General features: G+C 45.1%; 1 protein-coding gene across 1 annotated transcript in view; it reads left to right on the forward strand.

Moving 5' to 3' along the window:
- Positions 1–24,376: 24,376 nt before the first annotated feature.
- The window catches only part of man1a1 (mannosidase, alpha, class 1A, member 1), a 130,376-nt gene continuing 127,883 nt past the window's right edge, over positions 24,377–26,869 (forward strand). Inside the window, 1 exon segment of the mRNA XM_030110197.1 lies at positions 24,377–25,066. Coding sequence (XP_029966057.1) covers positions 24,470–25,066 — 597 coding nt within the window. The 5' untranslated portion in view covers positions 24,377–24,469.

A 26,869-nucleotide genomic window follows, 5' to 3' on the forward strand; every position in this document is an offset into this window, starting at 1 on the left:
CAAACATGACGAGAGAGGTCGTTTTTTCATTAAAAAAAAAAGATAAAAAGAAACAATATAAGCAGAGTGCTGCATTAATTTACAAACTTTCCTCACACACACACACACACACGCAGCCCGCCTCCTCTGTCTAATTAACTGACTGTTGGATCAATAGCTCTGAGAGGAGGGTGAACTTTGCAGGGCGAGTTAATTGGAGGGGAGACTGTTTTAAATGGAAATCAAGAAGAGATGGAGAAGGAAGCAGAAAGGAGTAAGTCTCTGCAATGATCTCATGAGCATCACAAAATGTGGATAGCGCTCCAGTTTTATTTCTCTGCTAACATTTTCATGATCAGATATTCACACGTACATCAGCCCTTGAGGGTGAAATTACAAGCATTCTCAGCCACACGTCAGCGGATCCGCGCGCAGACAGACAATTTGTTTTGTGAGTAGAAAATAACCTCCTTTGCTAATAAGACAAGACATTTGCAGCAGATTCTTGTGTTTGTCATGAAAATTAAATGCTGAAGCTGACATGATGCCTCAAACTATCGTTTTATGGTATTAAAGGTGCACATTACATCTGATTGTGAAGTCACAGACGACCGGATATCGGTCCACCAAAATAAAAGTTGCACTCCGGAACCCATATTTTTCTGGTGTTTCACAGCAGATCTTCTTCTTCCAGGATCTAAAATGATAATAAAAACATCCTGACTAATCAGCCTGAAACGATCAAGCAGCTTTTTACAGAATTTTTGCTTTGTAATTTTCATCAACAACTTGACATGAAAGAAATACAATGTTTTGTATTTTGACCGAATATTTTTAACTTCATTTTTCTTAAGATACTTAATTTAATTTTCATAGTTGATTTCACAGATTCCATTAATTTAAATCTTCCCCTCAGATTTACTTTTCACTGTCTCTGTCGTTCTCCTTCTTCCATGAACATCTTCACCAGCCTTCTTCTCCGACATGCCGATCACCTCCTGCACTCGTGAGGTCGAAGGTCACGTCGTCGGTCTCACTCGGGATCATCTGGGAAGTGAAGTCAGTGGCGGCGTGATGACAGACTGCTGTAATTTACTGGGTGAATACCGGCTCGTCTCGGTGCCCCGAGGTTCCTCCGATAATGATGATGACATTAAATGCAAGGACTGCGTGGCGGCGCGGAGGTGGCGGCGCCGAGTCGCTTGTTTACCAACAAATAAAACACACACCGCCATGATCACGATGCGCGCCGCATCAATTTGTGAGCAGAAGCCGGGGCATTTTCTTACACACACACCGACTGACCTCAATTACAGCTCTGCATGAGGACGCCATCTGCATGGCTGAAAGCCCGCTGCCGCCGCCGCCGCCGCCGCCGCCTGCTCATCAATCTGATGAGAATCCTGGGATTTCTTGTCGTACGAGCAACTTCAGCCAAGTGCGGCCCCCTCAGAGCGGGTTTTGAAAGGCGAGAGCGACGGAGCGACTCGCTGAGGGAACCGCAGCGGGTTGACGCTGCCAAAACAAGAATCTCCCCGGGTTCGCTCTCATTAGCCGTGAACGCAGCGGCCGCGTTTTAGATCTGCTGTTTAGCTGGAGGCTGTTGACTTTTGGAATCCAATGAGCTGTTTCAGACCCCATTTTAGCCAATATTGGGTTTTTATCTGTGTTTTCTTTCAGAAAATGTTTCCATTTAGACGACACCATTCTGAATCAATCTTTATTTACTAAAAACCTACAGAATTGCTGAAAATGATGTTATCAGAAAGCCAGACCACGAGTTGGCACATTGGTAGATTTTGTAACAAAACCATTTGAAATGTTGCCCATTGCTGCAGATAATTAGCGCTATGAATCATGGGATATGCCCAGCTGTGAAGGAAAAGCCTGTCGGAATGCCTGTTGTCGTGGAAACAAAGCCAGCAAACTCCAAGAACCTTTTCCTGGTTTTCATGATGAAACGTTCCTCTGCAGGGCGAACCTGACTTCCTGTTTACTCAACGTTTCAAGTGAAAATGCAGTGTTTCAGAAAAGTTTCACGTTTACATGAAAACGTTTTAGAAATTATGTCCGTTTACTCAGAAACTGCAGAAACAATGAGGACATTGTAGTTTTCCTGTGGAGACACAACTTAGGGCTGCTGTTTGTTTCTGTAATGAAACTACACACACACACACACACACACACACACACACACACACACACACACACACACACACACACACACACTTACACACTGCAGAGAACAATACACTCTAAACATTAACAGTGGAGAACACGGGCATCGTATGGACTTCTGCTTGTAAATGTTTATACAAGTCCACAAGTGATGAAGGAAAACAAAGTAATCACTAACTAAACTAATTATAATTTATTCTTCCCTTTTTTCTGCATTGATCAAGTCTAGTTCTCAAGTCCAAACGTTTTTGGAAATTTCCAACTTGGGCGCCTTTTCCAAAAAGCGGAATTTTCAGTTGCTTCATCGATGGACGCCCAAAAAAGCAACAGAATCTGAAAAGATGGACGACTGCAGAAGAACTAGAGATTCTGCCTTTCCGAGTCCGCCGGCGCTCGGAGTGGAGCCGCTCGTCTGCCTGACGCCCCGGAAGAGTTCGTAAAGTTAAATGGAGCTCATCGCAATGTGTCGAAACATCACTTTAAATGTATGTTTTCAGATGTAACGACCCTCGAAATCTCCATTCCGGTCAGGTTCGAGTGAGTTTTAAGAAACCCAGGAGTGGCTAATCGCCCCACTTCTATTAATGCCCAAACTCATCACCGCCGCATTAATGCAGAAATGAGCTGTGGGCTTTAATGCCTCCATTTGTGTTTTTGGGATCATCGCCTCATCTCCTCACTCTCCATGTAAGCCTGGCATCAGTCGCCGCTTCAGCTCGGCCTTTGTGTGTCTGACAATGTAGAAATTTTCTTACGTGCGTGTGCTTTTCCTGTTCAAGGGTAGATCTTTACGTGCGCTTGGATTTTTATCAGGATTCCAGTTACAGTTAGTGTGATTGTTGAATGAATGAGTGGACGAGTCGTACCTCTGCGGCGTGCATATAAATAGAGCTGCATGGCCTTGGAAGACAACATGAATTAAACAAAGGAGAGCCAGAGGGAGGCACATATAGCTTCAAACAATGGAAAAGTTCAGAACTGTGAGAGCAATCCTCATTATCTCCATTTCACATTTTCAGTTAGAAATAGTCAAAGAGCTTTAATGAAAGATTGTACAAAACCATCCACAGCACAGAACAAAAGTGTTGCTTCCAGGTAGCTGTGTATCATGAACAGACACGTATCTGTAAGGGAAGCTGCTTTATGAGCCCAAAAACAAGAACATGCTACAATTCAAGCTTCTAAGAATGTTAGTCAGTTGATTGGTCAGCTGGATGAATGGAGGGAGCGTGGCTGGCTGTTTGGGTGGTTGGTTGGCTGGTCGCCTGCTTGGTTAGTGGGTTTGGTGGTTGGATGGATGGTTGGTTGTTAGTTGATGTAGTGAATGGATGGATGCTTGGTAGTTTGGTTGGCGTTTGAATGGACAGTCGGACAGTTCGTTGGCCAGTCGGTTGATGGATGGACAGCTGGACTGGACTGGCTGGTTGGTTGATATAGGAGATAGATGACTGTTTGCTTTTTTGCTTTTATTTGGTGGATAATTGGTTGGTTGGTTGATGTCTTGGAAGGACGGGTGGGTCGTTGGTTGGGAGTATGAATGGACGGTTGGTTGGTTGACCAATGGTTGGTTGCTTACTCGGTGGAGGGATAGACGGATGGTTAGTTGGTTGGTTGGTTGACAGATGGAAGTTATGTTTGTTGGTTGGCTTGTAGAAGGGATGGATGGTTGGTTCGTTGGTTTGATGAACATACAGATCAACAAACGGTTGGTACATCTGCATATGATAAAAGATGAACATTGTTACAATACATAACATTGAAAATAATATTTAAATGTACAAATGCTGATATATGCCCCAGATAATAGAGGCATCACAAGTGTATGAGAGCATGATCCTAAGAGAGAAACAGATTATTACCATTCTTTCTTGTTCCCTGCTCTCGGAGGATTTGTGTTATTGCTTCAATATGTGTGCGTGTTTCAGAGTTATTGTGTCCTCGCTCTCTGGGGGCGTGATTGTGATCAATGAAGATCCGCTCTCTTAGTTTTGCCCCTCTGAACGGCTTTTAACCCGCAGCAGCACCGAGAGCCAAACGGCAGTTTATCCTCCTCCTTCATCTCTCTCAGCGTCTCGCCGCCGCTCGGCCCCCTGGGGGCCGGCCTGGAGGTGTGTGCACGGGACGGCGCCAGTTTTTACTTTGCTCTTAGAAAAATAAGTCATAAGTCACTGTGACTTTTTGTTTTGTTTCCATGAATGATTGAAGCGGCCGGCAGTAATAAACCAGCAGAGTCTCTCGCTCTGGCGAGTGAAGCCGACCACCTGGGCGCCTCCCCCACGCCGCTCCTCCTCTGGATGGGGGCATGCTGGAGGTTTGTTGCCCGTCCCATCCCAATATTTCTCAGGACTGTGTGAATCATGTTGACAGCTGCTTTCATGGTTCGATCTGTGTACACCTAAAAAAAGGTTGGATTTTATTATAGAAATTCAGTGATATGCGAGGTTTTGCGCAGAGAGAGAGAGAGAGAGAGAGAGAGAGAGAGAGAGAGAGAGAGAGAGAGAGTTGAGGTATTTGAATCGGAATAAGTCATACAAACCTCGGTATTCTATCTTAATGAGATGCATCACTTGTTGGGCTGCTTCCATGCTGGCTGATGGATTATAGCAGCAGCTCCAAGCTGTTTTCTGTCTGATAAAAACACCGAAAACAGACTGAGCTGATATTTTCCATTATAGATGAACTCCTGTCTGTCGCTGGTGGCAACAAAAACACACTTTCAGGTAGTTTTGTCCCCATCAGAGAGAATTTCAGCTATCAGTGTCATGCAAAGAACTGAATATTAGTTACTGATTACAGCTGCTAATGTTGCATCAGTTAGAGGGAGGAAGACGCTCCATAATCGGAATATCTGAAGTAACATCATTTAGTGGGAGGATGATACTCCTGATCTGGGTTCTTTAAACACTGACAGAAAGATAAACATCACATGTCTGCAGACGCAGACGATATTTTTAATAATCAGTCGGTGACATTCAGATGTGACCTTATAAAGAGCCGCAGAGCTGTTTCATCCACATGACCACCGCCTGAGGGGGGCAGCACTGAACCCCCGCCCACCCCAACACCCCCGTGTGTGTGTGTGTGTGTGTGTGTGTGTGTGTGTGTGTGTGTGTGTGTGTGTGTGTGTGTGTGTGTGTGTGTGTGTGTGTGTGTGTGTGTTCTGGTCTCCAGAGTGGTGACATTCACAAACATTCAGCCTCTAACACCCTGACATTGTCCTGACATTTCCCTCCTGCTGCCTGCCTCTGCTTGTGTCTCAAGAGTGTGTGTGTGTGTGTGTGTGTGTGTGTGTGTGTGTGTGTGTGTGTGTGTGTGCACTCAAACATGCATTTGTGTGATTTATGAATTACTCTCAGTTGCATGCATTCAGAAAAGTGATATTGGTTTGTGTCATACGCAGAGCACCCGTCCACCAAACAACCAGCCAACCAGGCACTTAACCAACTAACCAACCATACTGACAACCAACTAACCAACCAACCAACCAACCATCCAATCCCCCCAAAAAGCCAACCAACCATCCAACCAGCCAACCAACCAACCAGCCAACCAAGCAACCAGCCAAACAACCAATCAGCCAACTAACCAGGTTCTTAGCCAAATAACCAACCATATGAACTACCAACCAACCAACCAACCACACAACAAATCAGCCAATCAAAAAACCAAACCAACCAACCAACCAGCCAACCAACCAGCCAACCAGCTAACCAGCTAATCAACCAACCAATCGACCAAACAACCAACAATACGAACAACCAAACAACCAACCACAGTAAATCTGCCACACAACAAATCAGCCAATCAAACAAGCAAACCCACCAGACATCCAACCAGCCAATAAACCAAATAACCAAACACTCAACCAGCCAACCATACAACAAATCAATCAATCAAAAGACCAACCATATGAGCAACCAAACAGCCAGCCATATTACAAATCAACCAATCAAACAACCAAACCAACCAGACATCCAACCAGCCAAACAACAAAGCAACAAACTAATCAACGAACCACACAGCCAAATATATCACAAATCAGCCAAACCATCAAACCAACCAGACATCCAGCCAACAAACAAACCAGCCAACCAACCACTACACCAACCAACCATCCAGCCAACCATTCATCCATCCATCCACTTCACCAACAGGCAGTCCATCCGACCGACCATCCATTTGTCCATCCAAACAAATTAATATATTAATAAGAAACAAAATTCTCCCATCATGTTGGATAATCCCTCACTGTAAATCCACCACCTGTTTTCATCATGAACTCGATTTAACTTTTTCAAGGATCTCACCGACTTTTGATGCTTTGAACCAAGAAAAACCCTCAATCACGCTCACTTGTGTCAGATCTCATCAAAGCTTCTTGTCTGAATCGGTGAAAGTTAATTTATTCAGAGAAACAATCAGCGGTGCCGTTTTGAAGGTAAAACACATCATCAGCTGGGCTTCGACGGAGATCTGTCACTTTGTAATCAGCCTCGTTTGTTCAGGCTGGATGATGTTTCACCTCCGTCAATCCTCTGGAAACACACTTTAGACTTATTCTTACAGGTTTATTGATAATTGCTAGATCTGATTATTTCTTACATCTTTTCGATTGTTTAATGGTGTCAGATGAGGAAAAACAAAAAATAAAAAAGTCACATTCAACCTTTGTTTTCACTCGTCGTGCAGTTTTTTTAAATCCAGACTGAAGTGAAAAGGAAACACAAGAAATGATAGAAAGCATCTAAATTAAAACATTTCATCAATAGTTTTCATTTTTATCAGATGAACGTTGGTTGTGGACTTCCTGTGCCGGGCCTTATCGTCACTAATGGTTCGACTCCGTCTTTATGGAATTGACTGAAAACGCGACATTTTGAAATCACTGTGGCTCCTTCTCCACGTAGACGAAGGAAAAGCCAACTTTTCTGAAACACTGCTAGTTGTACTGTAAGTGCTATAATGAGATGCTCTGTTTGGGAGTAAAACACAGTTTGTACAATTGTCACAGTTAGTTTGGGAGAAACAGGAGGAAATGTGGTCTCTGTGTTGCCTGATACAGCGTTAAGACAAGGCAAGTTAAATGTCTCCATAGGGCAGGTCAAAGTGCTTCAGAAAGGCAGACTGATACATAAAATTCCATCAAAATCATAGAAGCCAAAGACTAAGAAAATCACAGCATGCAAAAGAAAAGAAAAAAGAAAAAATGCAATTATTAAAACAAGAGAGCAAACAGTTAAGAATTTAAAATGAAGCAAATAAAACTCCATTTAGAATCATGAAAAAATACAGTGATTAAAAAGAGTAATGTGTTAAAATCATGAGAATGCTGCAGGGAACAGTAAAGTTTTCGGTCCTCATTTAAATAAGTCGACAGTTTGAGCAGATCTGAGGTGTTCAGGAAGTTTGTGGAACTCCTAAATCTCGGACCTGTTTTAGTCCAAGACGTTTCGGTGCAGCAGTGGGATTTTAAAGCCTGTTCTTTGACTCCCAGGAAGCCAGTGTCGTGCTCTGAGGATCGGCCTGATGTGGTCCAGGTTCCCGGAGTGTGTTGTGGACGCGGTCTGGATCAGGTACCAGGCGGATTTCTGAAAATCTTTGGAGTGAATTCCGGCCTGATTCAATAATCACAGAAAGATTTCTGGCTGGAGTTGATCTTTCAGTGACGTGGAGTCGAGGTGAGCCGAGCAGAGATCGTGGAGATCTCCATCATCTGCATGTGAGATGGAAGACGCCGCGGAAACAGGGACTCTCTCCCGGCTGGATGCTTCACGTCTCGCTCATTTAGCTGATTTTGTAGCGTGAAATCGGTCCCTCCCCTCTGTAATGTGAGCGATTTTACACATGCAGCCTTTAACCTTTAAGTTAAATGTGTCCTTTTCAGGACGTGAACCAGTGAAAATCAGCTGGACTCCTTTTTTTTCAGTCTTGATGTGGACATTTGATTCTTCCTCACAGTTTCCAGTCCGACTGATTTCATCTCCCGCTGTAAAAATCCTTGAAGTGAAATCCCAGGAAGCTACGTCCGGACCGACCTTCAAATCCACTCCACTCACTCGGAGGATGGAGGATGGAGGTGGGGGGTGACGGAGGGGCTTACTGTGACTCTGTAACCTCGGCTGCCTGCTCAGTGTGTCTAAGCTCCTTCCTCCGTCCAGCACATCATCTGCCGGCGGCCGCCACAGCTCGGCAAAGTGTAGCGAAGCCCCCCGACCTTAAAGCAGGTCCTGAGCCGGTATCTCCGTCGGCCTTGACTGCCCCGCCACCGGGAGGAGGAACTAACTGGAGCCGAGTGTCACATTAGAACAATGTTCCCCGCGGAGCAGCAGGACTGTGTAAGAAAAGTATCGCATTCCTGCTTAAAGATACATTAAAACAGAACAAATCGCTGGCAGAAGGGAGGCGTTCATCAAGATAAAGGAAATGAAAAAGCACACTTTAAAAATAAAAGTCATCGTTCTGGCTTTGCAGCCCGGTATCAAGTGATCCACTTACAGGTTAGTCTCACAAATAGTTGTTACAGTTGTTCAGTGTCGTCATCAACAGACTAGTGTTAATAAAAGATTGCTTGATTGATCTTTTTTAAAATAAAAAAGTTTCAAAAAACAAAGAAATACTGATAAGAATACTGTTAAAGTACTGGATCAACAAGTGGCATCAGTATTAGTAGTAGCACTGATACATTTTTAATAATTCTCATCCCTAATTTTTATTTCTTCATTCATTTAAAAAAATCTACGGTTGTGGTTCTCAGTGAAGCTGCATCAGTTACAGGAAGATGCTCTATAATCTGGATGTTAGTGAAGCTATTAATTTAATCATGTAATCATCCCCTTAATGCTGATAAAATGCTCCAGGTCTTCTCCATTCTCCTCCTTCTCGCTTTCCTCTCCATATCAGTTTTTTTATTCAGCGTCTGAGTCGTCAATGAGGTGATCAGAAACAGCGAAACGATTCATTTCCTGCCCCGTGGTTAATCATGACCTCCTCTTCATCACTTCAGAGTCCGATGTCGGTTTGTGACAGAAGAATTTATTGTCCTCAAACACTCTGGATAAATCACAGGAGGTAATGAGTGCAGCGGCACTTCCAGATGAAGTCAATAAGGATTTTTTTAAATTTGTTTTTAAAATGATAGTTTTTCAAAAGCTGGTTCGCCTGTCCTCATAAAGACCGCTGTTTTAATGACCATGACACAGCTGCATGTGGAAATGATGGAGCTTCCATGAAACCTGAGTGCTGATTGGAATGACCTCTGCTCTGCTCACACCGCTACTTCAAAACCCCGCTAATGGAAGGATTTTCACTCAATTAATACCACCATTCACATGAGGGACCTGCAGGACCTGCAGGAGCTGCAGGAGCTGCAGGAGCGGCCATGGGGGACCCTGTTATGATGGAGTCTGCTCGAGTCAGGCATGACGGACAGTCCACGACGGGACACGTCACGGACTGGACCTCCCCGTCGACCACGACCTGAGATCAGACGAGGAATCCCCGTCGTACGGGCGCACAATGTGGAAAATGTGGAGCACAGATGACCGCCAGCCAGTCAGGGGCCTTCAGAGAGGCTCAGCCTGTGGACAACGTGACGCCAGTGATGGACCCCATCACTCCAGACCCCCATCACTCCAGGCCCCCATCACTCCAGGCCCTCATCACTCCAGGCCCCCATCACTCCAGACCTCCATCACTCCAGACCTCCATCACTCCAGACCTCCATCACTCCAGACCTCCATCACTCCAGGCCCTCATCACTCCAGACCCCCATCACTCCAGCTGCACTATCAAACACTGATAAACACTATTATTGATACAGACATGGCGAAATCAGTTTCCAGCAGACGATCACATTACAACACAACACAAGCATGAGTCCTACTCATTAAGCCCCGCCCCTTTTTGATCTCAGGGCCCACCGCCTTGCTCTGGGTCCAAAATCCAAGATGGCAGCCTCCAATCTGGCTTCATCTTCTGGGAGCAGAAGCTAAAGGGTCATATCGCGATACGTTGCCCCCCCATCCCCCCACCCCCCTCATCCCCGTGAGCCCAGCTGGTACTGTCAGCGTAAAGGTCCTGGTTAAACCAGAAGACGTGTCGGTGTGTGAGCAGCCGCCGTCCTCCACGTCTCAGCCCAGTGGAGGGTGGAAATGAAAATGTGGAGAGGAAAAACTGCACTGAGAGAGCAGCTGCAACACACACACACACACACACACACACACACACACACACACATACACGCAGAGTTTCAGATGGTTTTCTATCATATGATTGGATTTAAGAGTCAAACACAGACACACAAAATATGGAGTGTTTACAGTCCTGTCCTGTGTGTGTGTGTGTGTGTGTGTGTGTGTGTGTGTGTGTGTGTGTGTGTGTGTGTGTGTGTGTGTGTGTGTGTGTGTGTGAGAAACTGAGCAGCTCTGAACATGAGACTAACACCACGGCTCACAGGGAGACTTTCTGTTCAGATTCTCTTGAAAATAAAATGATTTTTTCATAATGAACTGATTTTATTTTTTTAATGATTATTCTAATGGCTCTTTTCTGCTACTGACTGGATGAATATATATATTATAAAAATGAGCAGAGTAGCACTTTTCACTCGTCATTTTGAATTCAACATTAATCTTTGGAGGAGCAGTGATCCAGTCAGAGACGAGGCAGAAGCTCGGTGATGTGAAGAAAAGTTTCCCAGGAGATAATTCAGAGCAGACGTTCACTTCAGCTCCTTAAACACAACCTCCGCTAAACCAACTGAACAGCAAAAACAATTTCATGATCTTTTGTGGGACATGATTGGTTCAGCTGCTGGAAACTCAGTGTGAGATGTTCGGTGTTCATATTTCAATATTAACTTTTCTAATGTGTCTAACAAAATATAAAACGAAAAAGCCTTGAAAAAAAACCCAACTCCAGATGTTTTACAGTTGCATTTTTTTCATGGGAAAATTAGTTTCTTTGTTTGATTCTCTTTCAGAATTTGACATCTGTGGACTTTCTTGAAGAAAACTGGAATTAAAAACTGGATGAAGCTTGTATGAAACCATTTGACATATATATATATATGTATATATATACATGTATGGATCCACCATGCAGGAAACTAACGTCAGCTTTTCTACAACATGAGTGTTTCCTGATGTCTACAATATTAGTTTATTTTATGACAGAATCTTTGCTTTCATAACCTTCCAGATTGATCACGATGATGGAAAATGTTTTCTCTCCTTGTTAAAGCCCCCCCCCCCCCCCCCTCCCCCCCGGATGTCTCACAGCGGCTTGACTTTAATTCTACTCCGTGTCTTTCTCGATGTTCATTTGTAAATCTATTTTTGGATAAAAACCACTTCATCTTGGCTTTATTCAATATATCTTAATGGGATTTGGATTTTTTTCCCCCCGTCTCTCTTATGTGCTGCAGTTCACTGCAAAATGTCACTAATGGCTGGCATTTGAATTTCTCCCGCTGTCATTCGGAAACTGCTGGAGAGACGAGAGCGGCTGCTTCGCACCATTTAGCTTATCATGAAATTAGCAGGAAATGTTGTCTTTAGTTAAGGGCTCCTCTCTTCTGTGTGGAAGTCATGGGCTTGTGAAGACCACCGGCGCTTCCTCTTAAAAGCTTTAAGTCGTCAACAAGCTTTTTTATATTAATAATGTTAAAAGAAAATACATAATCCTGATGAAAAGAGGACACTGCTGGAAGGTTTCAAGTTGGATTAACTTTACTGCAGATGATGGAAGCAGAGACTTTATTCTGCTCTGGTCATTGAATACGGATTGTTTTTAGGAAGTTTCATGATGACACGGCATTGTTTTGAATGTCCGTTAACATGGAAACCATGTGGTTAGCATTCTATGGTCAGTCGGTTTAGGTTTGGATTTGGGAAATGAAAGATGGGAAACAAGACGAGCTTTCTGATGTAATGGCGGGAAGCAAAAATCTGGAGACGGCTCGTGTCGTTCTTCTTGTTTGGAAATTAGAAACAGAAAAATGGAAAATGAGCCTTTGTCTGATTTCCTATTATCAGTTATATAATGTGTGTGTGTGTGTGTGTGTGTGCGTGTGTGTGTCTCGATACAACAGGACTGCTCCTCCATTCATTAATTCTCTGAATGAAGTCATGAAAAGAAACTCCTCCCTCCATGGCCCCGCCCCCTGCTTTCTCTCAGCCAATCACCTGCAAACTCACTCTTATGGTGCAAAACCAGTCATATCCTGGTTTTTGTCTACCGACATTAAATATGAAATATCAGCTCCTTTCCCATTTTTGGATTTCCCAAATTAAAACTGAAATGGAGTAGCCAGAAGGTCCTGGGACCAGGCCGGGCCACCAGGTGGCGCTGGTGCTTTTCAGTCACAGACCCTCAAACTGCAGCGAAAGTTCAGCGTTTGTTTCTTGAAATCGTGGCGGCGTCTCCCTCCTGTGGTGTGAACGACTGTTCAACCTCCTCTGGTGTCTTAGTGACTGTTTGTGAAGGGAAGTCTTGTCTAAGTGTGTAATCGAGCAGAGAAAACACTGAACTCTCCGGAGCCCCGACCAGGTGTGTGTGTGTGTGTGTGTGTGTGTGTGTGTGGTCCCTCTAAATGGCGGCTTAGCTGTAAAGAGGATTAACGCAGATTAGTTTTAATACCTGTGACAGGCGCCTGATGAGGCCCTAAAAGGTGAGAGACACTGGATCTTCATGTCTGCTGCTGAAGCTGTTCACCTCCCGAAGCGACGGGAGGAGCTTCACCTTCTGCGCTCGTTCTGGAGAATCGATACCTGATGAGAGTGGTGGCGCGGTGGAACAGTGGCTGGGACTGTTGGTCCATTCTTGCTTCTGGGTTTTTAATTCAAACTCGCCGCTGTTCTGATTCAGACCCAGTTATTTGATGATTTCAAAACGGGAATCTTTCGCTGCATTTCGGAAAGCCGTTGAAACACTCCAAGTCCATCTCCATGGAAACGGGAGGAAAAAAACTGCAACGTTGTACCAACGGAACTTTTTTTTGTTGAAAACATTGCCATGGAAATGGGGCCTTATTGTAACTGTTCCATGAAGTAACTGTGTGATTCCCTGGTTTCACCATTAGGTGGAGCCTTAGTAGCGTGAGAATGAGAACAGAAAAAAGAATTCCAGATGTTCCTGGCAGTGCCATCGCCAGAGGTTTGAAACTGCTGGATGGAAACTTTTACTCAGTTCTGTCAATGACAGCGATCAATAAAAACACTCGCAAGGAGAGTTGCAATTAGCCTTGCAATTAAAAGGTTGATGGTTCAATTCCCCATCCCCACATGATGAAGTGTCCTTGAGCAAGAAACTGCTCCCACGACGGACCGAGTGCTCTGCGTGGCAGATGCCTCCAGTGGTGTGTGTGTGTGTGTGTGTGTGTGTGTGTGTGTGTGTGTGTGTGTGTGTGTGTGTGTGTGTGTGTGGTTTTCTGTGTTTGAGGTTCTATTGCAGTGTGAAAAATGTGTTGGATGAGCGGCTTTCCCTTTAGAGTGAAGTGAGTCATGCTGTCACCAAAATAAAAGCGCTCTCATTAACAGGAAGTGGTAAAGTCAAAGGCCAGTGCATGCGCCGCACCTGTGGGCTGAAACATATCATGCTGGATTTTAGTATAGAAAAGAAAAAGAAGAATAAATGCATGGCTTATTGATGTATTTATCAATCAATCAGGTAACAAATTCTAACATTCACACATAAAAAATTGCGAATAAACTACTTTAAAAAAATAATCTTATTTCTTGGAGGAGCTAGGACTAACCCCCCACAAAGGTAACCCAATGCTTTGTTTTTTCCAGCTGTACATGTAACGTAAAGCACTTTGAATCCGGTTGATGTTGAAATGTGCTTTGCGATCTCCATTGCTTGGTCTCGTCAGAACCGCCTCCCCGGTTCTCCTTCTTTTTGAGTCTGAATCAGCGGGAGGCTGTTTGATCTCTGGATTCTCCTTCTTTATCTCTGTTTGCCGAAGTCCTCGACCTGCTGCAGGGTTAATGTCGGAGCAGCAGCAGCAGCAGCATAATTCAATACTGGACTCCATAAAAAAGGCCAGTTAATTGAATGAGTGGGTCTCCGTGCGGCTGCCAGGACCTGGTTTGTGAGGAGGGGATACTGTCCAGCCTAATGAGGCGTCGCTCCCGGTTGTGTTGGAGACTTAATGAATGGATCCGTGTTGGTATGAAATTAAACTGCCCGCTCGCTTCCACACTGCACTGATTGCTTTCCAGCCTTTGGACGAGTCCATCTCCGGGCCAATTTTGCGAGCAGAGAAAGAGGACCGGTCCCGTCATTAGCCCGTCTCTTGCTCGGTGCCAGGAGGCGAACCTGGTGCTCCGGCAGATATCGCCGGACCCGCCAGGATGAGCAGGCCGGCGCTCCGTTTCCAAGGCTGTGTGAGGACGGAGGAGGGGGGATTGGAATTCCGAGCGTCTCTCCACTGTTTCCTGAGGACCGTCTGACAGGCTGATAGGGGGGGGGGGGGGGGGGGGGGGGGGGGGGTAGAGAGGCCTGTAGCATGAATCCTAAACAAAGCAGCCTCCAGACTACAGGAGCAAGACGGAGGTGCAGGACGCCCATCATCATCTCACTGCAGCTCTGGGATCAATAACCGGCTCCCGCTTTGTGTTCTCATTAAAACCTGGAATGGAAACTTCTTTATTAGCGACGCTCACGACCTTTTTCCGCATGCAAAACTTATCGACGCCCCTCGCCGGACAGTCTGCGTCGATGAATCTTCTACAAACAATGAAACGATCGACTCCACTGTGGGAAATATTGAGCGTGGTCGACGGAAATGTTAAAAGCGGGGCGCGTACAGATGACTTGAACGTGGCAACGCCTCTTCCATCCTCCGCCTGGATGTTGCATAACCACGTTCTGCTGTGCTAACGATCGGAGTCAGGAGGCTCCGACTCCTGGCTTGAGGCGAATTCTTCATCAACACCTCTTGTGCAGTTCAGATGATGAGAAACGTAGAAAGAAAGACGTCGTACTTCAATGTTCCTTTTAGGAAATTACCTCTCGACATATAACCCTCAACTCATCCGTCACTATGGATACGAACCGCAGTAGGATACGGTCTCCTGTTGAGGTCATTTTTATCAAAATTCACTTTAGTTAGGGTTAATAAGTCTCAAATTCAACATTCAAAGGTGGAAGCAATGTTTCCGACCATTGAAAACTTAATTTAATTACAGAATTTATTGATTCATGACTTCAAATATTAAAGTGTGCTGTCTAAACACCGAGCCATTCTAAATAATGCGACCCATGCATTGATTGGAAATGTTTTTTTTAACTTTTCGAAAGTCTTCACCACAAAAAAGATGAAGAGTTTTCATCATTCAGAAGCCGACGCCTTGCTAGCTAACATGCTAAAGCCAGTTAAAGGTCTCCGATCGCTCAGACTGGGTTTCAGCAGAGTTTCGTCTAATATAAGCGAGAAGCAATAAAGAGCAGCCAAATCTTAAACAAGAGATTAAAAGACATTATATCACAACCTGATAAGACGAGAAAAAAAAAAAAAAAAACCCCAAAAACTCTAGACGCGAAGCAGAAGATTAGAATCATCGGAGAAAGATGAAAATAGTTTGGTTTAATCAAGAAATGGGTGACACTTACAAATGAGTTCAGGTGGAACACGAAGGAGATAAAAGCTTGTGAAAGATAACGGTACGCCGCCGCCGTTCCCTCCAGGCTGGGAGCGGAGCGAGGTGTGTCCTCGCCGCCGCCACCGCCTCATCAGCATAATTACCCCCAATTATCTGCTCCAAATTGCTCCGTCGTCAGTTCGAGGGCTTCGTAATCAAGATCAACAGCACAACAGATCATTGTACGGCGAGGCAGGCTCCATCTTTAAACCGCCAGCCCCTCCCCCGCCCCGGGGTCGAGGCGGCTCCCGCGCAGATAACCAGCCTTTCACCGCTAATTGAAATAAACAGCCAATTAAACGGAGATTAGCGCCGGGATTGTTTTGGAGCAATAAAACGTGCAGGTCAAACTAAGACCGCGAAAAAAAAAAAGAGAGGCTCGTGTGGAGTTTTTATTTAAACTGGATCCACAGATAGAGGAGAGATTCAACAAACCGAAACAAGACTCTGAAAGAAAACATGAAGACGTACCTGTTTACTCTTTATTCACAGTAACAGGCACAACAACTGCATTACAGGAATGTTTCAGAGAAGTTGTCAGAGTTTTTTAATTTGTGGTTTATGATGACAAAACTTTTCAGATTAAACTGAACTTTCATGGAGGAACTTGATACAAGTTTTAAAGTTTCTCGAAAACGAACTGCTCATAAATTGACTTTGTTTTGTATTTAATATTTGAAGTTCTGAAGAATAAAGAAATTCCTCTTTACAGTCGGTGTTTACTTGTTTTTCAGTTAATAAAATCATGATAGAAACTTGTTACCATATAGATTTTTAGAACTCGGCCGTATTGACCATAACCGTAATATCAATATTGGATACAATATCAACATTTTCATATCAGACCATAACTAATCATTGGCCTGGGAAGTTTCTCTTTAGCTGCTTTCTGTTGTGCTACAGTGACATCTAGTGGTCACAGATGGTATCTACTGGAATCATATGATATAGAAGCTGCTGCTCAATAAAATAAGTCACATGACCAGCTGAACTACTGCAAATTATGTGACTTATAGTTCTGAGAGATACAGTAAAATGTTGTATGAATAGAGCAACTACCGCATTTCCAAGAATATTGGTCACATTTATCAAACATCTCTCACTTATTCGTCCATGTCCAGATGAAACTGCTCCAACTCCTCAGTTCTGCTTCCTCCTATTTACATTTTCTAACCTACTTTTCAATGTTAAGTTGTGTTTTTTGCATTTAATCAAGGGGATTTCCATCGAGGTTGTGATGCTTAAGGTGTTTTCATTGTATAAATGTGATCACCTTTGTGTTGTGGTGGGCCTTCTGGGCCACCATAGAGCTCTTCGAATTTCTTCAGCATCAGGAGACAACAAGTGCATTAATTAGAGCACAAGACATTACGCTTCGGAGCTGATTACATGATATTTTCTGGTGAGAAGAGAAAGCTTTTATTACATTTTGATGTCACATCAGCAATAGCAAAGTCAACAGTTTTGCCAAATACCAGTAAAATACAGTGATTATAAAATGTGGACTGAGCTTTAAGGGCAGTGCTTCATAAAAGAAAGTCAAAGGGATGTTGTTCCTTTCCTGGTCTTGCTGAGGGTCTTTACTGATCCCGGCTCAGAGCCTCTGACGGCTGAATGAATCCTGCAGTTCTGAGGGGAAGCAGAGTTCTGGTCGTGACTCTGTTCCCATCCTGACTCTTCTACGTTCCTGCAGCTCACATGTTCTGGATGTCTTCTACTTGGGTCTGGCTAAACACTTTAAGGCTGATTGCGGCAGTTCAATCAGCCGTGTCGTCGTGCAGCCCTCAGTGATTCTGGTTACTTCCTGGCAGCTAATACCGCAGAATGAAGAGCGCTGCTCACTTAGAGCAACCAGAGCTGATCGGGATTCAATGCACTGTGTTCACCTGAACACATGGCTGGCATGTGTTTGCCTATGTAACCATGCCAACTGCTGGTGCTGGCAGGTTCAGTTCTGTCCTTTATGACTCTGCGTTGTGTTTTTGTTTTCTTTAATAACGAGGAAGGAGGCGATTGTAGAAATTTCGCCCCACAATGGCCATTTATTGCTTCCTTCAATAGCAATGAATGAAAATGCTGGTCAGTCGTCACGCTGGCTTACAGTCGGGTAACAAACACAATCCCCTGCGGGAGAATCAGAAAGATGTAATACTATACAATTCATGACCATAGCCGCATCATTTAAACAGTCCCAACTACAGAGCGCAGGGAGACCCGACTTACCTTGAACGTGAACAGCCTCGAACTGACGGGACCAGCGCGCCGATGCGCGATCACGTCAGCAGGAGGAGGCGTTCAAGAGGCAACGCGCAACTCATGAAACTGACGGCAAGTGGAATAATGGACCAACCCGTTAGACCTACCAAGTTCAATGTCATGTGACCTCTAAAAACCACCAACATCCTGCATGGATGCTGTGTTACTGTGAGTTTTTCATAACTCATTCAGAATGCTGCTGAAAACTAAAGGCAACACCAGAACTAAACACCACATTCAGCACAACATCAGGCCTGCAGCTGATTTACAGCCGGCGAGACGCTTCGCGAGCAGGCGTTTGGAATGCAGGAGGATGATTAGAACCTGTGTGAAAACATGCAAACTCCATTCAGGAGCAAACTACAGTCTTCTCACTGAAGCCAGAGATCTGACCACGACACGCCGTAAAAACTCAGAAATACTGTAGATGTATTTTTGATAGTTGTGTGGCTCCTTCTGTCCTCCAACCGCAGCAGAAACAGCAGAAAGTCTCCTCTGAGTCTGGTTCTGCAGGTTTCTTCATATTGGTTTCTCCAGAAACACTGGAAATGATGTAGCTCTCATGTTCACCCAGGACTTGTTGCTGTTGAATGTGCCTGTGTTTCCATGGAGATGGAGTCGAAGCATTTTCAAAAAGTTGCACCTTGCAGCTACTTTCAAAAAGCCGAAGCGTCTCCTGGATCGGAGCCAGCCGCTCGTCTCGTGCACGGCGAACCTCCCGCTTCCTCTGAGCGGCGTTACGTTTGCATGTAGACGGCGGGTAAACTCTGCCTTCATGATGCTGACGCGCTGACAGTGGTAGATTTAGTGTGGCGTTCGCCTCTGGTGTCGACGAGCCGTCAGAATAGTTTACAGCTGGAAATGAAAAATATGGCAGGCCGAGGAAATGCCTGCTTGTAATTGTCGTGTAAAAGACTGACGTGGACAGCTTTTCCGACCGGGCTGAGGGGAAACGAGAACGAGAAAAAGCCGGTACACAATTCCTCATTTCCAAAATGACTCCTGGAGGAACTTTAGGTTCAATGTCAAAGGATGCAAAGGGGATTTTCCCTCTGAATGAACCTTCACAGATGGTTTCCCCTCCAGTGATTCACTGTGAGGACAAAGTGAGGGCACGTTTATTTGTAAAGCACTGTTCATACACAAGTGCTGCACAAAGGCCAAGAAACGCTTAAAATTACATTAAAATCATAGAAATAAAACAAGATGTGAAGAAAATAAAACCATCGAAAAGACAAGACAAAGAAAACAGAGGGATAAATTGATGATAAATTTAAAACAAAGCCAATAAAAATGCATTTTGAATGAATTTCTACATGAGCGGAGGAGCTCCACACATCCAACATAGTGAAAACATAGAAATAAATCATTTCTACATGACGAAGTGCTTCACTGCGTCACTTCAAAAATGAATCCTCACTCCATTTCATGGAGTAATTTCAACTTAATAACAGTTCCAAATGTGAGTTAAAGGGATTGTAAACAGAACAGCCACACAATAAACTATTATTTGTTCATTCTCACCTGGAAAAAAAAAAAATCCTCCCCACCCCTGGGAAAGCGGCGTTCCTGTGATACATACATCACCACCTGCTGCTCTGCTTCCACGCCGGGAAGCTGCTGTCATCACTGTTTTCTCAGGAGAGACTTGGTTCAATATTGAGATGCCATACATTTCATCCCAGATTTAATTTTCTGCATGAATCGCCGAATGAGAAAGTAATCACACGGACGTGTGTCATCATTTAGACACGTTTGTCATCCCGGAATTAGAATTTCAATATGGCATCTGTCAGCCGACAGATTAGACTTTCCATCTCTCCACAGGTGAAGTATAGGTGAAGTGCATTATAGAAATGACAGGAGCTTCCAGTCCGCGCCGTCTCCCCTGCTCTCAGTTTGCTGATCGGCATTGACGTGGCGGCTGTTTGTCACATTTGTTCAGTCTGCAAACATCCAACTGCGACGGACGGGTTCGCTTTGAAGCAGCAGGAGGAAATGATTCACGCGGCTCGTAGCAGACGCAGGGCGGTGTAGCGGTCAGCACTGCTGCTTCAGATCGAGAAAACATTTGGTTGGATTCCAGTTCTGGACTGAGTTTTCATGTTTGAACATGGATCTCAGGTGAAACGGTCCAGAGACAGGTGATGATCGCCTCATTAATCGCAGGTTAGAATTAGAGACGATCTGTTGTCTGTTTCTGTGTGTTTGGTGATGGACTGGAAATCTGCCCCGTTGGACTCTTCTTTTTCCTCATTCTGAGCTACAATTTTTTGAAGTGCAACTTTTTAAAAATGCTCCAGTCCCATCTCCATGGAAACGGATGTGAAACGTAACTTTTTGAAAATGCTAAGACACTGACTCCATAGAGACGGTGGAAAAGACAACTTTTTGAGAACGGGAAAAGAGACTGTCTCCATGGAGACTGGGAAAAATGCACTTTTTGAAAACCCCTACTACTCTGATTCCATGGAGTTTATGAAAAAGGGAACTTTTAGAAAATGTATGGAGTCCATCTGCATGGAGACGGAGACACGCTAACTCTTCGGCTCTGTGAAGATGGGGACAAAGGCCACTTTTTGAAAATGCAGGGTCTGTTTTCATTACAGCAGGGACCAAGAAAACTTTTTCAAAAATGTTCCCATTCTGTCTCCATGGAAACGGGGACGAACACAACCTTTTGAAAGTGTTACTTATGCACATGTGCATGTTGTTTGTGATAAACAGTTGTTCTGTGCATGCTCAGTAGACAGACAAGACCAAGACTGTCCTCCAGAGTGTCATGACTCCCAGTCCAGATTCTCCTGGTCCTCATCCTGGTCCCAGTCCAGATTCTCCTGGATTTCATAGTTTTAGAGTTGACAGTCATTGTAATACCAATCTGACTTCATCCTCTGTCCATACAAATGTTTGTTCTTTCATTGTTAATGTTTGTAGCATAAAAAACCCAACAGCGCCACCTCGTGGCCTGGCACGCTAGTGACATCGTTTTCATCATTTCTGCTGTTTCTGTGTAAAAAGTATGTCGACATGGAAACACGAAGCTTTTCTGGAATGAAAACACAATACGAAAAGTGTTTTCATTTCAAAACGTCATGTAAACGGCACTAAGACAGATGGTGAACTGTCCAGGTGGACCCCGTCCTCTCCCACGGGATTGGCTCCAGCAACCCGTGACCCTGGAAAGGACAAGCAGATTAGAACATGGATGGACGGATGGACATTGTACAAACAGGGCCTCAGGTGATGGTTTATGAATCACATAAATCACAATAGAAACTCACAAATGTGTGTACCTATGTACAAGGACGTTGGTGCTTTACCAATATTGGTAAAAAAAAAAAATTAAATTGTTGGTATTCTCCATTTTATGGACGACCAGAGTCTGAGGGGAAAACTCAGTATCGTCAGATTTGACAGTATTGTGGATATCGTGTCTACTCTCCACCCTTTGAGAATTCACAGGATCTTCAACAGGTGCAGTCTGAGACCATTTCTACCGTGTTCTGGTAAAGACAAAGTGTTTGACACTTGGACCAGAGGGGTTCCTCCGATGGCTGGATGAGAAGAAACCTTGAACTAAACTGGGCCTCTTCACAGAAAACACTCGCAGTGCAGTCGGACTGAAACGGTCGCCCAGCCGAGATCGCAGATCCCATCGAGCGAGCGTGCACGCATGCATATGCATGGCTGGGTGTAGGGTTTTGGTGCATTAGTTAATGCTTATGAATATTAACAGGAGCGGCCGCGTAAGTGTAATGGATGAGGCTTTCAGTGCTCTTTATCTCCAGATTGTAAGGAGCTCTGCATGAACAGACCCGTCCCGCTTCCTCTGGAGCAATTTAGCGGACACGCAGGACGCCGGAGTTCACCCTGTGATGATAAATAATGAAGGTGGAGACTTTCTGCATTGTGTTGTTGGTGAGTAATGAGCCTGAACACACCGTCCACTCTTCTCTGAGCGATCACTTGTTCACGGGAAGGAAGGTGGAAAAGACACACGACGCAGCCTGACAGTAAGACACGCCCAAAAATATGAGTACATTGAAGTCAGTGGTTCCAAACTTCTTGCTTGTAGCCTGCAAGAGGATTCACTTCGGCTCATAGGATTCAAACTTAGGGAAGTGGTTTTTTTTATGTATTCGTCCCGATCCAGATAAAAACAAAGTTGGCAAAATCTCATTTTCAATATTTAGCCTAAAAGTGTACAAAGATAGCAGTTGATTACATTTTTGTTTCAGTAACTGTAGTTCTTGATTCCACCACTAGTGGGATAATCGGCATGAGCGATGCCGAACGATGCTGAGTAGTGCGGCACAGACCGATGCTCACACGGAGTATTCCCCCCCCCCCCCCCATACGTGGTGCTGTAGGCAGCCGTCTAGTTCGCCTATAGAGGGTTTTCACCGACGTCACGACTTGGGCGGTACCCTCGCTGCGCCGCCATATTGGAGATACTCAGTGTAAACAATCACACTGACAGTAGTCGCGATTGTGTGTTATGGAACAATTTGAGCGTGTTCAGCCATGTCGAAAGCTCGTCAAAACGGACTGTAGAAGCAAAGGAATATCGGGAAGGCCTTGGGTTAAAAGAGAAAGCCCGATATTTCGAGAAACTACAGTTTATTGGTGGTAAAGATCTGTAGGAGTTGGCTCCCACCTCCTGGACCCTCACTGGGGACCAGCACTTTCGTAGGGGTTGGGGTTCTAAATAATTTATTAAAACGCAAATATTTCCAAGCTGATGACTACAAATAGTGTGATAGCTGAAATGTTTTTTGTTTTGTTTTGTTTTTACATAAAATACTTTAAAAATCTAGCACAAACTGTTTTTTTCAGGAGTAATACATCTCTTAAGGCTAGGGACAGAAAAAATCAAGTTTCTGTAGAAGCTAAACGTTTATGAATGATCAAAGTAACATATGAAGTCATTAATAAGCTTAAACTGTTGCACTCTGTTTCACTTACCTGACAAGAAACCTGACAAATTCGGATGTTGTCCAGGTTTTTCCCTCGTAGATCTTGGTTAAGCTTTGCTAACCACAAGCGCCTCCGTTCCTCTGATAGTTTTTGGCATTCCTCACCCTGGTTTTTTTTATAACTTTTGGAAGTCTATTCATTCATTCATTCATTCATTCATTTTCTACCGCTTATCCCTTTCGGGGTCGCGGGTGGCTGGAGCCGATCCCAGCTGCTGTGGGCGAAGGCGGGGTATGCCCTGGACAGATCGCCAGTCTGTCGCAGGGCGACGTCTATATAATTCCAAATGTTTTTCTCGGTCTGACCTATTGGCACAACCAATGACACGGCAATAATTTACCATTTTTCTTGATAACGCTCTGGATCTTCCTTAGGACTCGTGCTTTGTTGTGATACGGAGTACCTCCAAGATGGCGACTTCCGGGTCGATGACGCGCCTGATGATGCGTCGAGAAAACCCTCTATGCCTAGAGCCGGCCCTGCATAGAAAGGTAAATGTTCAATCTTTTCTCATGAGTGCCATACTGCTACATCATGCTGCATTTCACTGCCATACTTGTGACAAATAAAAAATATAATCTAATATATATCCATAAAACTTACTTGCTCATTTTGGCTTCGTTCTAATAAATTCTCAATATTTCAACAATTAATTTTGACATTTTAATGTAATCTAATGATTTTTGACTCATGAACTTGTTAATACGTAGTGAAAATTGGAGATTACCGTACATATTGAATGATTTGATATTTCAATGTGTCTTGGCTCTTTCATAGACACATAAATGAAGCTATGAGTCACAGAAACCATTATTTTCTAAAACTCTGTCCAAAGTTGATATTATTCTACTTGTTTAGTACTCTAACACCAGACAAACGACCCTGGTGCCATTATTGCTGAGGAAACGGGAAGTCATTAATCTCATTTCTTGTATTGTCTTCAGGATTTTCATTGGCTAACCTCACTTTCTGGTTACACTGCCCCCTATAGGTTTATCATGCTCATAGCAGGCTTTTACTGCTGTTTGTTTCAATAAAAACTTTTCTGAAAACTATCTGGTGTGAGAAAAGTTATTTATTAAAACATAGAGGGGGATATCTGAGTGAACGCGCCACGTGTTTCCGTTAGGACAGCTTGTATCCTGACTCCCGTGGCATGTCGTGTTGAGGTACGGCTGTCACTGCTTTTATACCCCTCCGTGCTGAGGCCACGCCCCCTCGAGGGGTTCCCATGCGCTGGCTCGGCGGGCTGTGATTGGCTGCGGCCGGCTGTCAGTTACACCCCCTCGCGCATTGCTTCCTGCGTGAGCGCCCGGGCTCGCGCTGTCTGCAGACGGTCTCCGTTATGGACACAACTTTTCTCCGGAGCTCCGCGCTGCCGCCGCCGCTGCTGCCGTCCCTCGTTCCGCCCGCCGCCTGGACATGGATACCCGATGGGGATAAGCGCCGCCCGACTTCTCCCAGAGTTTAACCTTTTATTTTTGTTTTGTTGCTGCCGGAGGACGGAGAAGGAGGGGAAAATGCCAGTTGCGACTCTTCTACCTTTCACCGCGACCCCGAATCGGAAGTCCGCCAGCCCGACTTCTTTCAGGCTGACGGAGAAATTCATCTTGTTATTGGTGTTCAGCGCCTTCATCACGCTGTGTTTCGGAGCTATCTTCTTCCTGCCGGACTCCTCCAAGCTGCTCAGCGGAGTTTTCTTCCACTCCTCCGCGGTGGAGACCAACACCCGCACCGGTCCCGACAGCAGCGACTCGGGTTCGGCCGGCAGCGAGGACCGGATCCTGGCCAAGATCCGGAAGGACCACGAGAAAGCTCTGCTGGAGGCCAAGGATACTCTACAGAAACGGACCGACGAGATCCAGGACGACATCCTCAAAGACAAGGAGAAAGTTATAAAGGAGGCTATGGGTCAAGGTGGGAACGACATCAATAATTTACCCTTCGTTGAGTACCGTCGGCCGCCGGGAGCCACGGGACACGAACCCCTGGACCCCGAAACCAGGGAGCGGCGGGCCAAAGTCAAAGAGGTAAGGAGCCCCGCGGCCAGACCCCGCCTGGAAACCCTCCGGTTTAACGTACACCGGGTGTTTTTTTCTCACGGCTTGTCGTGTCGGAGCACGTTTACGCGTCTCACGGAATGTGTACGTCCTCTCTATTGACCGGCTTGTTTATAACACCCAAGAAACGCTTCAGACAAAAATCATTTAAACTTTCACCTAAATGTTCAACACTGTCCTCTCGCCTGGAATTCCCATACAGGTCCATCGCCTTTCAAGTAGATAACTTGTGTTTTTGCCACATCAGAGCAGACATTGGTGGATTATTTGCAGCCGAAATATAAGTGATATATAGTATTGATCGAGTTACTGTGTTAGAAATGCATTGGAATCCATTCTCGCCCATTAAAGGGTTGGAAATCTTAACTCGCCTGTTTTTGAAACGGAGTCTGGAATCACGTTCTGTCCCAGCTGCAGGGGGGTTAGATGGCAGCACGCAGGCAGGATCCACCGCCCCCCTCCGGGCTGGTTTCACCTGTCTGTCAGCTTTTCCTCATCTCAGGATGATGGAGAGAGCTGGTGTGAAGCCCAGGCTGGATTAACAACCATATGGTGGGGGAAAGAAAAAAAATGCTATGCTCTCACATATGTCCCTGACTCTCTCTGGGAAAATCCCATCTTCAGGTCTGAAATTACAATCGTCACACATTTGATATCATCATTGCTGCTGGTTCTCATGAGACTGGCCTACGAATGTTCTATTTAGCCCCCTTTTATGTCCCTTTCCATGTTCTGTATCCCCAAGCTGTAGCCTGCAGCACAGTGGAAAATACCAACAGGTAGTGTGTCTGCTATTACTGTTATGTCACTGCACTGTGTGTGTGTGTGTGTGTGTGTGTGTGTGTGTGTGTGAGTGTGTGAGAGAGAGAGAGGAGGAAACGAGTCCTGCGTTGAAGTCTCCTAGGTGGTTTCAGGTGGCTGCTGATGGCGTGCAACCACCCAGCCTGGCTTTACAATGCGTCGCTGCAATCCGGTGACTGGCTGCCTGAGAGCGAGACGTCCAGTCCAGCCGAGCAGCCGGCGAGAGGCGGCCGTCATGAGATCCATGAGCCGAGTGGTTAACCGGGGGGGGTGAGCCGGTGTCTCGACTGGACGAACATGTCTGGGGCAGCGTTTTCAGTTTGGACGCATCGTTTCTCAGGTTGTCGTTTCTCAGGTAGTCGTTTCAGAAAAGTTTGGTGTTTCAATTTCAATGGCAACATTTAGAAGAAGATGGCAGCAGAGGTGCTGGAAACGATGCAGTTAGCATGCCAGACCTCAGGTTCGTGCTGTTGTTTTCAAAAAGGTTGCGTTTTTAGTGACGTCCTGCACTGTTGTCGTGGAAATGGACATCTAAAAGGTAACAGTAGATTTTGGTGGAGTTTTTTGGCGTCCAAGTAGATGTCCTAGTTGCATTGTTATTCTCTCAGCTCTGAAGGCCGCCATGTTTGTCATTGTCCATCTACTGAGCACATGCCAAAGAAGTATTCCTCACGGCCGCGGTTCGCATGCGCTCGGGCAGTGTTGAGGCCACCAGGAAAGAGCCGAGTGTTTCTGTTTCAATTTATACCCTCCAATAAATGTATTGATTTTTGACCTCCTGAGGGCATTTCCTTCCATCCTGACCCAAACGCCGCAGAGTGTTGGCGTTTCTCACCGGCGCCGGTTGCCGTGTGAACGTCGCCGGTTGCCGTGTGAACGGCACCGGCGCTGAAACTGGGATTTCTTGCGGGACTCTGTGGCTCAGAGCTGATCTCAGAAAGGTCAGAGTCTGATTTCCCTGGGATGTCCTTG

This window comes from Salarias fasciatus, chromosome 15 (assembly GCF_902148845.1).
Source record: "Salarias fasciatus chromosome 15, fSalaFa1.1, whole genome shotgun sequence".
In the NCBI taxonomy this organism is placed as follows: Eukaryota; Metazoa; Chordata; class Actinopteri; order Blenniiformes; family Blenniidae; genus Salarias; species Salarias fasciatus.